Below are 14916 nucleotides of genomic sequence, written 5' to 3' on the forward strand. Positions count from 1 at the left end.
TTATTCGCAGATGACTGCGTAATTTACAGCCCCATCCACGGCGCTAGCGCCATTGCCGCTCTTCAACAGGATCTAACCACTATCTCAGCGTGGCGTGACAAATGGCACATGCCTCTTAATCTAAATAAATGCCAATACATATCATTCTCCCGCAAAAACACAGTTATTGATAGCACTTACTACATAAAATCGGTCGCCGTCACGAGAACATCATCTTATAAATACCTAGGAGTACACATCACATCATCGCTGTCATGGACAACACACATTCAGACCATCTGTTCCAAAGCATCACGCACACTTGGTTTTCTCTGGCGCAATCTAAAATCTGCATCACCTGAAGTAAAAAAGTTGGCATACATAGCATTCGTACGTCCTAAATTGGAGTACGCGTCATCTGTCTGGCATCCATCACAATCGTATCTCATCTCAGACTTTGACGCCATTCAAAATAGCGCCGCCGGTTTTATTACATCGCAGTACTCAAGAAATACCAGCGTAACATTACTAAAACGATCCCTCGGCCTTCAAACACTAGCAACTCGCCGTGTTATTTCCCGGCTATGCCTCTTTCACTCTTTCTTTTATCGCTCACCAAGACATTTGTTGCTGCAGCCACCCCAACGTACGTCATCCCGCCTAAACCACAGTAACCCAATCGCACGCATTAAAACCCGCACCTCCGCAATGAGCAGTTCATTTTTTCCCGACGCCATAGTGCTCTGGAATGGCCTTCCCGACAACGTAATTACATGCTCCGATCGCCGCCTTTCCGCGAGAAACTGGCTAATCACTTCTCATAAACATATTCATACTGCGACACCGAAGTGCCAACTGTTCCTTGTTTTCTTTTTGTATGTTTATTTCCTGCTTTTAGTTTGTATATTATTTTACACTTTTTTGGTACCCCGTGTATTTTTCCCCCTTTCTTTCTTTTGTGTTCTCTGCTACTACCCTCCAACCTGTATGTACGCCCCCCCCCCCCCCCCCCCCCTTATGTGATGCCTTCGGGCCTTTAAGGGACAAATAAATAAATAAATAAATGAAATAACAAGAAAAATAAATAAAATGACATCTTGCTGAGCGCCGTGGTTGCTGCATAGGCGCATCGCGAAATTGCTATGACACGTCAGACCAAGCCAGGGTTGCGAATGAGCCGGGTCCATCTCAGTGCTAAATGTTTGGCTCCATCGGAGAGGGTCTCTATAGTGATCCGAGCACGGGTGGAAAGGGGAATAGAGAGGAGAAAAAGCGTTTGGTGGCTTGCTTCGCACATCGTTTCTTACAAAGGGGAGAAATTATTGTTCTCTGTCTTAGGTTTTATAAACTATGTTAATGGTGCTTATCAAAACTTATACCGAAATTGCTGAAAAAGAGAAGAAATGGTGTGAAAACTATTGATAAAATTTAACAAATGGCACTCTGTTTCGTACTCATGCAGTCCTTATACATTCGAGCGCAGGGGATCTCGACACCTCTTAGGTACTGAGGGGGGTCTCAGACCTCCCTGACTTTAAGCCCTGGTCCTTCTACTGTCTCGGCCGAAGAAGCGCGCCTTGTCCTTCGGGCTGAGTTGGAAAGGGAGAGAAGACGCCGTAAACGTGCACACATTGCCTAGTGTGTTTATATCGTATAGAGCGTAACCAAATCGAAACTTAGAGCAAAAAATTGAGTTTACCGACGAACAACACGGTTTCATCTTAGTTGAAACCATGCTGTTTTCGCAAGTGACGCTTCGTAGCTTTTATAGGTTCGACTTAGACGACAGAAGAAAGCCAAAAAAGCCCCAGCAAGCGGTCGAAAAAAAAAACTGCTGCGTCAACGAAGACACGATCGAGATTCGTGCGCCACGCTCGTGCCTCCTGGCCTCCTGTTGCTCCGAGGCTTCATCAGGACAAAGCGGTTTATTGCGCTAAAATTGTTGGCCGCGATAAGCAATTTCAGCCATGTACAGCCTTGGTTGAAACCATGCTAATTGTTTTCGCAAGTGACGCTTCGTAGCTTTTATAGGTTCGACTTAGACGACAGAAGAAAGCCAAAAAAGCCCCAGCAAGCGGTCGAAAAAAAACTGCTGCGTCAACGAAGACACGATCGAGATTCGTGCGCCACGCTCGTGCCTCCTGGCCTCCTGTTGCTCCGAGGCTTCATCAGGACAAAGCGGTTTATTGCGCTAAAATTGTTGGCCGCGATAAGCAATTTCAGCCATGTACAGCCTTGGTCAGAAGTCCTAAAGCCAAATGATTCTCTTCAGCCGCAAAATGAAGCCGTCACGGCGTCATTAATGACTAAAGGGCTGTGAACTGCAATGAAATAGTTCCTTGCTGTGATAAGGACTCGTCTCCTAGCATTCCAAATACAACTTGATATTTAATGATGGCGTGACGGCTCCATTTTGCGGCCGAGACGAAAATCTTTTGGCTTTGGGACTTTTGACCAAGACTGTACCTATGGTCTTCGTGCGCTAAAGAAGCAGAGAAGAAAAAACTCCGTCGGTCTGAGTGAGTTCGAACACCTCATATCGACGGTGGCAACCTGTTACGTGAAGGATAGCGGTGGATCTAGTTGGTGTTTGTTAGCAAAGGAAGTAAAGACGGTATCATGTGATATGTGAGGGGATATAAAGTGATAGGAAGAGTTTCCGATGGCGTTACAAAGGGATAAAGAGGTGATAGAGGAACTGTGCGTTGCGATGGCAGCAAATTATGCCTAGTGAGATGCAGACATTGTCCTATCAAAACTGGGCAATGCTTTTGGTGTCTTAACATGACCACATCCAAATCTGGCCCGAGCCACCCTAAATTTCGTCTTGACTTCAACTTAGCTGAAATGTGGTTTACAGGTATCTGAGCGATGCTCTTGACGCGGCCACCACCCGAAAGTCGAGACTAACAAAAAAAAAAAAAAGGTTTCGACAATATAAAAATTGCTCTGCAACAACCACACGTTAGCAACCGCGCCAGCAGCATTGAAGGCAGAATTTTTTATTGCGCCAACGTATGCAGCCAAGCAGTTGTGAGGTCAACTACTTTCTAGCGCTTTCAAACCTTGTCCTTGCAGAGCTTGACCTGTCATTTTTTTTTTTTTTTTTTCCGCTAGTGACCTCATGTAGTGGGGTGCGCTAAAAACAATTTCCCTCGACGAAATATTCCGCGATAGAGTCGTGGAATCGAAAAACTTTCAGGGGGATGACCAAGGACAAGTTCCCCCACCCTATTTATTTCATCTAAATTTTCTCAAAACCACGAAATTTTTCCGACAATAAATTTCGCCTCGGAGTTGGTACTCCTGCTGTCTGTTGGCTTCTGGAGCTGCGATTTTGCTGTTATTCTTTGTTCCGCGACTTGGAAATGTTCGCCAGAATACTGACGTCGTCAATTTTCCAGGCTTCATTGGCACAATAACGCTGCGTCAGGGACTCAATAGCCTTGCAGCCTTCATCGAGGTGCGATGGAAGCGCGGCAATGCACTCGTCCACCTTGGCTCGGTCATCGGCGCGTTCCGCTGCGTCGAGGAGCTCCTGCGGAAGGAGGTCGGGAAGACAACGGAAGTGGCATGACACCGCGCAATGCCTGCTGCGAAATGCATCACTTGCTCAAACAAATGTGCTTACGTGTTCTTGGTAGAAATGAACATTTAGAGAGCGCGAGTACTTTTTTCGCCCTAATTTGGGGTGCGTGTCTACTTGAGTCCTCTCTGTGTTTAGTATATTGAGTTTTGTTTCCCGTTTAAGCATCGGCGCGCTACGGGATAAGTGGTCCATTTACGTTTTTGTTGGGATCAGTATTTGGAAACGCGTACTGTTTACAATAGACAGAAAAAGCTGGAGGGGTTCTGCTGCCGAACCGAATGTCGAGCTACAGCTGTGTTGATATAAGACTCAAGACTGGTTTCACGGTTTATTGTATTGATTTCATTCGTGCTGTAACGATTGCGAACAGAGCCTCGAGACTATTGTAGTGAACTGCGGCTGTTATGTTTATTGTAAAATTGTAGATTGGTCTAGAAGAAGCGAAAGACGCAGTATCTCTCACACTTCTGGGTGGACACCTGAACCATGCCGTAAAGGAAGGGAGGAAGGAGGTATTGTAAGAGATGTCATTAAGGAGGGGGTTGCTGGAAACATATGGGTCTCGCAACTAGGGAACCACCCCGTCTGGTGCCTGCATGCACCACCGATTTATTTCGGGCCCAATAAATGTTGATTCGCCATCATCATAATGGAGGTCCCGGGAAAATGGCGGCGGTCCGCTAAATTTAGCGTCCTCTGTCCACACAGCGTGGCTGGCCTCCAAAATCTGGCGCCCGCTCGCGTCCCTCCTATTTGAGTTGGCACCTACCAAGAACGACTTTCGTATGGAGGCTCCCTAGTTCAAACGCGGGTGCTGATGATGCCGTCAGCGCAGGTTAAAATTGGTTGGTCGAAATTATTCCGGAGCCTTTCACTATGTCAGCTCTCTCTCTCTTCTTTCATTCTCTCCTTCCTTCTTTCCTTATGGCGAGGCTAAGGTGTCCACCCAGAAGTGCGACAGATATGCTGCGCCTTTCCTTCGAACAACCATAAGAACGGCGTTCGTATGGAGGCTGCCTAGACTACCCTCTCGACGGCTGCTGGCGCGCGGCATACGTGACTACCCTCTCCACTTTCACTGACGCGACTACCCTCAACGGCAGCTGATGCACAATTTCGTAATACGAAATTAGACGAAAGTAAGTCGTAAACATAATGAGCACCAGCTATTGGAAAAAAAATTTCCGTCGTTCATCGCGTGCCACCTATGGAGGAACGCATTTGTTTGCTTGTTCCCGATGCACACACAGCTACCGAATCCAGAAGCCGCATGGCTTCGGAATTTATTAACGAACGCTTGATGAGGCAAACACCCTCTCCTTGTGCGGTGAACGTATGGCGGCAGTGTTTTGAAGAATGCGCATCCAAAACATATAGGATGCAGCGTGATTAAAAACGTAGGGTCTCACTTTGCGCTTTCATACTTTCGTATCAGTAATGAAAGTATAAATGATTTAATCTAGTTTTCAATCAATTGCTCAACTCTGTGCCTCCCCTAGAGGATCCACATTCGCGCTGCTGTTCGCTTAATCACGAATTCCTTAATTTGTGCCACTATTAACTCGCACATACTGTTCAAAGACCACCCGACATAAAGTCCCCCCTTAACCACTTCCCAGCGTGGTCTAGGAGCGTCTGACTCGCGGTTCCGAAGGGTGAAAAACGGCCTGCCAACACACTCAGTGGCCGGTCATGACTGTTTTTTTGCTCGCAGCATCTACGCCGTATTTTCTGGAAAACGTATCCCTTTACGCTATTGCGTGAAAGATAATATATTCGGAATGTTTCCTATTGATTGGGAAAGGTAACACGGCAAAAATATGAGCTCAAGACCGTGAAATATTTTGCAGCATTAAAGAACAATTACTGCAGCAAGATGCGCGCTTCCTGGTTATGCGAATAAGAAAAAAACACACCCCATTAATTTTTGTTACAAAGTTTCCTTTCTCGCCCTTGCTTAAGGCGACTCCATTGATAATAAGACTTCAAAGGCGCTGGACTATACTGCAGACCAATAGACCATATTCATTCTTAGATTCTTATTCACACCTTCGCGACAACCCTGTACACTATCAGGGGTCATAAAAAAAAAGAGAGCTTAAATAGGGGCATGTTTTCTAGGAAAAGCACATATTCTTTCTCTAAGCCACGACGCGAGCGGCCCAACACAAGGGTGGGTCACTTTTGTCCTAATGCAACTCGATTCCCAGAAGATATCAGCTGGAGTTCTGCTCTTTAAAGAGCTTTAGCTCCGTCGTATGGCAAATGCGCTGTACGGCAAATACAGGTGGCAAGTACGGCAGCGATAACAACGGCACCGCATCACCGGCCACACGGCTAGGCTACAACTCTAATATCGCGTTATTTCGGAGGATTACCCCGCTCATGCGGACGCCTGCGCAATGGGACAGCATACGAATTCTACCGCCATGGTTTCCTGCATAGGCGCCGCGCAACTGACATCGAATAAATAAGGTCGTCACAGGCGCCTATGCGCTGTTGTCAAGTGCATAACTTCAGCCGTGCATGCTGGATAAGGTGGCAGCAAACCCATTAGACGCGCCCGCTGCCTTTTCCAGTGCTTCAAGTATAACAAAATGGCGGCTACTATTGCGCCAATGAAAACTTTTATGACACCTAATCACCATTAGCTAGGAACCACGTTGTGAGCTGCCGTGCACGACCGCATCCCCACACGCATCTTTTAAATTGATTAGAATCTTCATGAGATAGCCATGCCGCTGCGCGCGTCATTTAGTGTCTCTTTGGATAGCGGTTTCCTTTTTTTTCTCTCAGAAGAGTACAGTAGAAGATGGTACACAGGGCTAAACAACGCTCATGATCGTTCGTATATGTTCGTTTTCTGCGGTGAAAGGCTCGCCGGTCCAGTATAAACGAAACTATAGTTACAGATGTGTATGCGGTACCTGTTCATGTAACGAACTTGGTTTTGTTTTGTTTGTGGAGTTTAACGTCCCACAGCGACTCGGGCTATGAGAGGCTCCGTAGTGAAGGACTCCGGAAATTTCGTTCTTTAACGTGCACTGAAATCGCACAGCACACGGGCGCCTTGCTTTTCGCCTCCATCGAAAAACGGCCGCCGAGGCCGGGATTCGATCCCGCATCCTTGGGAACAATAGCCGAGCGCCGTAACCACTGCGCCACCCCGGCGAGGTAACGAACTGTACAGGCAGCTTGATGCATTGAGCACTCCTATACATGGCCAGCCCCCCGCTGCATCGGCCCATTTAAAGTATGCATACAGCGTGACGTGAGGGTTTCGCGTCAGGAGGCAATATCAATTTCGGGGACGAACGGAATGGGCAGATATCCATGCTGATCGTTTCTGCACATTGTCAGTTCTTGGGGTAGCGTTTAGCAGCTCCTATGAGTGGGAATCAAACGCGCGGCATCGCAGCCAGATTGCGACGCGTGAGGCCTCACCTGACGGGTGTTCGTGACGGCAACTTCGAATTGCCCGAACCAGTCTGTGAAGCGGGCACGGAAAAGCGCCACGTAACTTTCGGGGACAGCCGATTCTGTGCGCAGGTTTTTCAGCCTGGTCAAAAGATCAATCTTCAGAGCCTCGAGATCGCTTCGGACGACTTGGAGGCTATTGAGCTGGATGTTCACTGGCGCCAGTGGTTCAGTCAGGGAACGCTGCAGCCCCTCGCAGGTGCGGCTCGCCTGCCAAGTGCATGCGGTCGTGTTGGCCTCGTAGAGGGCGAAGTGGCGCAGCAGGTTGCAGGACTGCTCGTAGTGCTCGAGACAGTCGGCGGCGCCCTGGTAGAGGCGACTCAACGTCGTCTGGTCCGTGGTTGCCTTCTCCTGGCGATTCAGCAAATCTCCCAGTGCCACCACGCTCTGCTCCACAGATTGCGCCAGCGCCAACCAGCTCTTGTACTGGACAAGAGCAGCAAGGACACGAGAGCGTAAAGAGCCTGGGTGTGATCAAGACGTTATTTTCCAAAGAGACGCATGACTATCCTCCGCGAATGATTTCTGAGGGTGTACTTACAGCAGGATACTTACCCAGTACGTGGGGTTAGCCAGCGGTAAGGGCTCAGCGGATCCACCAGTTCTGTTACTCGCCGAGGCGTTCATCCGAGGAGCTTTGATGAGGTCCGTCTCGCGGCTCAAGTCGGCGATGATACCCGCCTGCACAGATTTCACGGTGCTCGGCTTCAGCTCGGCGCGGATGAAGTCGCTCTCGATTAGGTCTGTGGCGACCATCACGCTGCACAGGATGCGCGCCCACGACCCATGAAAGGACTCCATTGCCGTCATGTACGCTTCTGTCACAGTCAGTCGCGAGTCCTGTGTCCACGCTTTGACAAAGGTATCGAGCAACTTGGTGACCGTGTCGTTCCAAACTCTCAGCACGGTAGTCTTGGCCTGCAGTACAGCGGCGCTCGACACGCAACGCTCGGACATGAGGACGTCATCCTGCAGCTGTGAAATCATATCAGTCTCCAGACTTTGGCGCATCTCTCCTGTGCAGACGGTGAACAGTTTGTGCATGAGAAGTGCCTCCGAAGGAAGCTGGTCATTGTCGACAAGTGAAGCGAGGACCTTGAAGGACTTTTGAAATTCTTTGCACGCGTTGGCCACGTTAACCTGTGATTCCTCAGCTTGCCGGATCCAGGACTCTATGACGGAAGTGTCCTCGTAATTTTCTCGCAAAATGGCGAGGATATCTCCCAGCAAGCCCAGGATATCACTGACGCCTTTGTTCCAGGTCATGCCAACTTCGTTGCAGAAGTGACAGAAACAGGCTATGCAGCCGTTGATAGCGAGCTTTTTGCTGCCAGCTGATCGCTGGAATGTCTGACCGAGGAGGTTTGGCGCATGCCGAACGTGGCCGATGATGGCGTAGAGGATTTCGTTCCAGCAAGTCGTCAAACGGAGATGCATCGACTTGGAATATGGCTGCAGGCACTCCTTTTCTTCGTGGGAAAGTAGAAAGGAACGAATGTCTTGAACAACTTGCAGCCACTTTTGAATGACTTCCAGGTTCAACGAATGCACGGTGGAACAGTAAATGTCATTGAGAAGCTTGCGCAATTCCTCCGCATTGTAGTTTTGAGAGATGGACTTGACAAATGATGACTCGAGGCCGGCATGCTCTACTGCTCTGTAATGCGACCTGCATGGGCATGCATAGAAGAGATCCGTCAAAGTGAATTTTGCATCACCAACAGACTGCACAGACTGCATTGGACTGCTCTAAGAACTGTCAAGGAAGTCAGTATTTTAATCTCATAACGGAAATCCCGCACCTGTACGGGACCCGCGGAGTGTACTTCTACCCTGGTAAGTAACCTGTTACTTAGTAATTTAGTAGTAGTTAGTAATTTGTTACAAGAGGCAGCATTCAGTGCGTCTATTCAAGAAGGAACAGAACACGTCTTCACACGAAATCAGCGTCCCCTGACCGACCTTAGCTCCACTACCCGCAGTCACACTGGACGAGGGCATTCTCGTCTGAGGCGCATGCGTATCAAAGGCTGAATTGGTTAAAGAAAAGTGTTTTTGGAATAAATTATGTGATCGTATTGCTACGGTCGAGTCATCGAAAATAAAAGAGATGAAGTGTGTGTATGTATGGCACGTTCTCGGGGCCTGAATCTCACCCAGCGGTCTATGCTTTGACGTCCGGTGCGCCCTGTGCTTGTGTCTCGCCCGGTGTGAGTGTAACAGTGTTTTACGTGGTGTGAACGCCTCCTGCCACGTAACATCTTGGTGGAGGTGCGGACTTTCCCATCCTCCGCGACGGAGCTTCGCAGTGGTCGCTACACCAGCACTGCCACCATGACGCAACCCGGCGACTCGCGAAGCCCCCCTACATTCATGGTCATGGCTCATCCTCGTGACCCCGACTTCTTTTCCGGTGTCTCAGGAACAAATGGGTCTCGATGTACGAAGATGTCAGCACCCATAACAAGCGGAACCACACTGACAAATGCTCTAGCGGCCCATGGAATGCTTTCATGACGCAGTTGATCACCGCTTCGCAAGATTATTACCCCGGAACGAAATCGACGTCAACCATCGCAGAAGATATAAATGGGCTGCACCGTCGCCACCCCTTCAGTGGGCATGGGAGCAGCGACACGATGTGGTTCACCAATTTCTTTCGTTTTTTCATCCTTCAGGTTAGTCCAGTTTCATCCAAGCGTTCAAATGATGTCTGCCTCGTTATGCTCCCTTGCCCACAAGTGCTGCTAGAAAATGTATGTCAGTGTTACTGCGTGCTCAAATTGCTCTTGTCCGCAGACATTTAACCAGCCAAAGGACGAGACACAGGAAAGAAGAGGACAGGACAAGGCTGGACTAGCAAATGAATGTTTATTGAACAGAAGAAAACAACGAAGACTCCTTCCGAAAAGCACGCGCACAACCCTGCCGGTGGAATGGCAGGAAATTAAGAAGAAGATGAAAAAGAAAATTCAAAGCCAGTTCAAAGAAGTCCGTCCTGTGGCAAAGAATAATATAAGTCCTCCGCTGATAATACAAGGCAATGGAAAGAACACAGAAATAATAAATCGATTTAAGTCAACAATTAACATGACAACCGAGTTGATAAGGCGAATAGCCAACAAAAGACGCGGGGTCAAAGAGAAAGATTTGTGCCGAATTGTTCAGGCTTTTGTGATAAGCAGATTAGTGTACACCATCCCCTACCTCAAGCTAGGGGTGGCAGAAAAGAACAAAATTGAAACGATCATAAGGCAGGCATATAAAGCAGCACTGGGGCTACCCCACTGCACCCCTACGGAAAGACTTCTTAAACTGGGGGTCTAAATAACACCATGGAACTATGCGAGGCACATATAATGACACAGCTAAAGAGGCTCGCCACCCCATCCACGGGATGAAAATCCTGGGTAAATTAGGACTACAAGATAGAATCCCGGAAAGAAATGAACAAGTAAAACTTCCGACTGAAGTAAGGAACGCGCTTACTGTTAAACCGCTACCAAAAAACATGCACCCTGCTTTTCATGAAGGCAGGAGAAAAGCAAGAGCAAAGGCCCTTGAGGCCAAGTTAAAAGGCTCTAAATACACTGTGTATGTAGACGCGGCGGAATACAAAGGAGGCAACTCTTTTGCTATCGTGGGCGTGAACGACTCGGGTAAAACATTAATGGCAGGTTCAATAAAAACAAACTACTCAGGGACAGCGAAGGAGGCGGCTATCGCCATGGCGATGGTCAGCACCAAAGCGGTTACCATAATTAGCGACTCCAAATCTGCTATAAACAATTTTGCGAGGGGCATGATCTCCAAAGAGACCGAGCGAATTTTAAGATATAAAGACTGGAACCAAAAAGAGGTGGAATTAATATGGGTGCCGGCACACTCGGGGAACCAAGGAAACGAGTTGGCTCCCAGTATAGCTCGAGGTTATGTCAGCTGAGCAGTGAGCCAGGTTGATTCCCCCAATTTCTCGAGAGATGCACTTATCTCATTTCATGACTACACTAATCACTTTAAACTAGAAAGGCGGATATATCCTCCACCAGACAAGAAACTAGACAAAAGGCAAGAAGTAATCTGGCGTCGGCTCCAGACGCGTGCCTTCTAAATTCGCGCACATGTACCCAGCACAATACAATCCAAATTGTAAACACTGCGGCGAAATAGCAGGATATGATCACATATTATGGAGCTGCAAAACAGCGCCGCCACCCGCGGACCTACTACCAGTCCCTTATTTTGAGCGGTGGGAGGCTATACTGGCCAGCTCAGACCCGTTAACGCAAGTTCGGGCTACTGAGTGGGCTCAAAAGGTCGCCGAGAGCAACGGTCTTGAGGCCATCTAAGTGTAGCGCCCACAAATCGCTCATTGTTGATAATAAATGTTTTCCAATAAAAAATCCACATCAATGCTCATTGCAGAGCACCTACCCGGATTTCTGTCCATTAAAAATTCTAGCACCTTAGAAGAACTCGGAATCAAAAATGGGTCAACTTTCAACATCTTTAGATGCTTTAGAAGGTGTGTGCAAGACTGCATCACTGTAGATAATGATGAATTGGCTTTTATTAACGCGTGCGGTATATCGGTTGCTAGTTTCTTGGAGCTGTTATCCTTTTACCTTAGTTCCACTTTCGTCTGTTGGCAAGGCAGCATGTACATTCAGAAGTCAGGGGTATGCATTGGGTCGCAGGTCGCTCCTGTGCTCAGCGATATTTTTCTGTCTAAAGTTGACACCGCATTGAAGCCAGGTTTGGATGCCTTCGGTATAGTAGCGTTTCGCTACGTTGATGAAGGATGGTTTCGATAGTTTGGCGCAAGATGTGTTACGAATGTTCAAAGAGCAAGGTCAGGGCCTGTCTTTTTACGTGTGAGTTTCCTAAAGATCACCATATACAATTTCTGGATTTGAACCTGTGCTTTGAAGACAATCACGCGTGTTGGAGCTACAGCCCCAGGTCAGGGAAGCCTCTGCTTAGCTTTGAATCGGACCACTCGAGGTTGGTAAAGGATGGGTTGGCGGTCGCATGCATCAAGTCCGCATTACGTAAATCTTGCCATCACCGTGTTGAAGATGCATTTTCACAACAAATTTCGAAGTTGTTGGCGGCAGGCTTTCCAACTGTCCATCTCGCTCGTCTGTCAGAACGTGTTTTAACACGTTCAAGGAAGAGCAAAACGGGGCAGGTTGATGTTGGTGTGGCGACGCGGCGAAAGAAGGTGGCTGCCATACCTTACCTCCATGGCATTTCGCACCGACTCAAGAAACTGGCGGCAAGGTACGACGTTGACGTTGTATTTACAGCGAGAAATAAGATAGGAGGCTTGTGCGCCAGAGTTAGAAAGAGGCTCGACAATGTAGCTCGTGATAGTTTTCGTTGTGCAGTGTCACATAAGAAAACATTCACCACCTGCAGAAAGAATGTGGTTTATCGCATTCCGCTCAATTGTGGCCGGTGCTACTACGGGCAGACAGGCAGATGTCTAAATGTGCGCCTGACGGAGCACTCTAATTCTCTGGGAGGGAAGGCGAGTTCTAATCTGGCGCTACATGTGCAATCCCGAGAGTGTAAGTCGGAGCATGACCCGTCCCTTTGTGCGCCTGATTTCAATAATACGGGTGTAGTTTACAGCAATGGTAATCAATTCTGTAGAGAGTTGGTTGAAGCATATTACATTGCTAAAACTGAGGACAAGTGTGTGGCTAAGGCGTCGGTTAGCCTTCATTGTAAGGAATTTGCTCTATTAGAAAAGTCGTTAGTTAGGCCTTGACTTTGAATTGGCTTTGAATTTTCTTTTTCATCTTCTTCTCAAGTTCCTGCCATTCCACCGGTTGGGTTGTGCGCATGCTTTTCGGAAGGAGCCTTCGTTGTTTTCTTCTGTTCAATAAACCTTCAGTTGCTAGTCCAGCCTTGTCCTGTCCTCTTCTTTCCTGTGTCTCGTCCTTTGGCTGGTTAAATATGAACCCTTACCAACTTGCCCAGTCATCAACCTTGTCCAGAGACGTTGAATTAAACCCTGGCCCTGGCCATAACACTCGTAGCAACACTCAAAACCCGATGCCCGAATCTAACAGCGCTGCCATATTCGCTCTTCTGGAGGACCGAAGAATCCGCTCAACAAACATGGAACAGGGGCAGGTCGAAATATTGAACTCAATTAAAACTATTACATGCAACCAAGAACTAGAAGTGAAGGTTACTGAGATTTCAAACTGCCTTACTACTGTTGAGACCAAACTTGTGGGTCTTGAATCCTTCCGTCAGGACCTGAATGCTCTCAAAGCAACTTTTGAATGCCAAAGAAAATTACTCATTAAGGGCCCGAATGAATGACCTCGAAGATAGATCCCGGAGAGATAACCTCTTATTTTTCGGTATATCTGAAGGCGCTGGAGGCACCGAAACATGGCTGCAATCAGAAGAAAAAATTGTGAATGCAATACAGCAAGAAATGTGAATTACCAATTCTAGTGCCCGGGCCCACCGAATCGGCATTGCAGACCTTACCGAAACGCGACCAATAAGTACAAAACAAAAGAAATGCTGCTAAACGCTCAGTCTAAACGGAAAGGCTTAGACGTTTCCATGTCTGAAGATTTTAGTCCACCTACAAGGCATGCTAAAAAAAAAAAAAAAAAAAAAAAAAAAAAAAAAAACTGGTGGAATTTGCGAAGAAAACTGCGCCTAACGCGCGCTTTAAACTGAAGCACGTAGAAATGCTTGTGCTGAAAGTGATGAACAAACTAGCGTGTATGCTACTACTTCACGTGTTGCTTCTAGTGCCGCGGGTGGTTCTGATGGTTCGAAATAGCTGGCTGGGCGCTATCTCTGGAATTTCAGTACTATTCACCAATATTTATTTTTTTATTTATTTAGGAATACTGTCAATCCCGGGCGGGATCGTTACAGGCAGGGCACAAAACGCATACATAAAGTCAGACAATATTTGGAACATGTTCAACGACAGGGACAATAATTTAAAATGAAAGGAAGATTGCGGTCAGAAATAAACGAAGCAAGACAATGATCAGTGTACAGAAAAAACTACAGTGAACTGTTGATACATGAAAAAAAGAAAAGAAAAAGGTATATGAATGGACATAGAATGGAAATAACAAAGCAATAAGGGATTAGTACAATTTGCAAGTTATCAATGTATGCTGACAAGGAAACTGTTCGGATAAACATTCATGAATTTGTGTGTAAATGATCCTCCACTAGCTTTACAAATTCATCCAGTGTTGAACTTTGTGTTATTGATGGTTTCAAGGTGTTCCACTCTCTAATTGCAAGGAGGAAAAATGAGTTTTTGAAACTGTAACAATGGCAAAAGAATTCATTTATAGTCGAAGAGTGTTTATAGCGTGTGAGTCTTGTATCTTCGCTGACGATGTACTTTGATGTATCTATATTAAAGTGGTTATGCACGAGTTGATACAGAAATTTCAGGCGTGCTAGTACTGCACGGTTTTCCAAACTCAGCATGCCGGCTTTCTTAAGTAGGTGAGTTGGCGAGTCAGTCATTTTATATTTGTTAAAGATGTACCTTATCTCCTTCCGTTGTATTCCTTCTAGTTTTTTTATGTTTTGTGTAGTTGCCGGGAACCATACGACGTTAGCATATTCCACTGTTGATCTTATAAAGGCATTGTAAGCTAGCATTTTAGTTTCGGGTTGTGCATCTCGGAGACGACGTCTAAGGAAAAATAACTTTCGTGTAGCAGCTGCTGTTACGGTATTTACGTGCGAGTCCCATCTTAGGTTATGTGTGAGTATCAAGCCAAGATATTTGTGTTCGCTGACGCGGGTTAGTAAAGTATTGCTTATACTGGTACGGAAAATGCAGGCACTCTTTTTTTCTTGTT

At 47.0% G+C, this 14916-nt stretch overlaps 2 protein-coding genes across 2 annotated transcripts in view; one reads left to right on the top strand and one right to left on the bottom strand.

Annotated features, from left to right (window-relative positions):
• Positions 1–3322: 3322 nt before the first annotated feature.
• LOC146206724 (uncharacterized) lies at positions 3323–9332 on the bottom strand. The gene is made up of 4 exons (XM_084575510.1): positions 9277–9332; positions 7601–8714; positions 7013–7471; positions 3323–3517 (listed from the first exon to the last, which is right to left on the bottom strand). Exons 1-4 carry the CDS (start codon positions 9330–9332, stop codon positions 3323–3325), a joined length of 1824 nt encoding a protein of 607 aa, XP_084431636.1.
• A 151-nt stretch (positions 9333–9483) lies between these two features.
• Positions 9484–14916, top strand: part of LOC146206725 (uncharacterized) — a 35460-nt gene continuing 30027 nt past the window's right edge. Inside the window, exons 1-2 of the mRNA XM_084575511.1 lie at positions 9484–9846; positions 13055–13291. Of these exons, the coding sequence (XP_084431637.1) occupies positions 9484–9846; positions 13055–13291 (600 nt within the window). The remainder of the gene's footprint in view (positions 9847–13054; positions 13292–14916) is intronic.

The sequence above is a fragment of the Amblyomma maculatum genome, chromosome 1, assembly GCF_055883805.1.
Source record: "Amblyomma maculatum isolate TAMU_Amacu chromosome 1, ASM5588380v1, whole genome shotgun sequence".
Taxonomy (NCBI): domain Eukaryota; kingdom Metazoa; phylum Arthropoda; class Arachnida; order Ixodida; family Ixodidae; genus Amblyomma; species Amblyomma maculatum.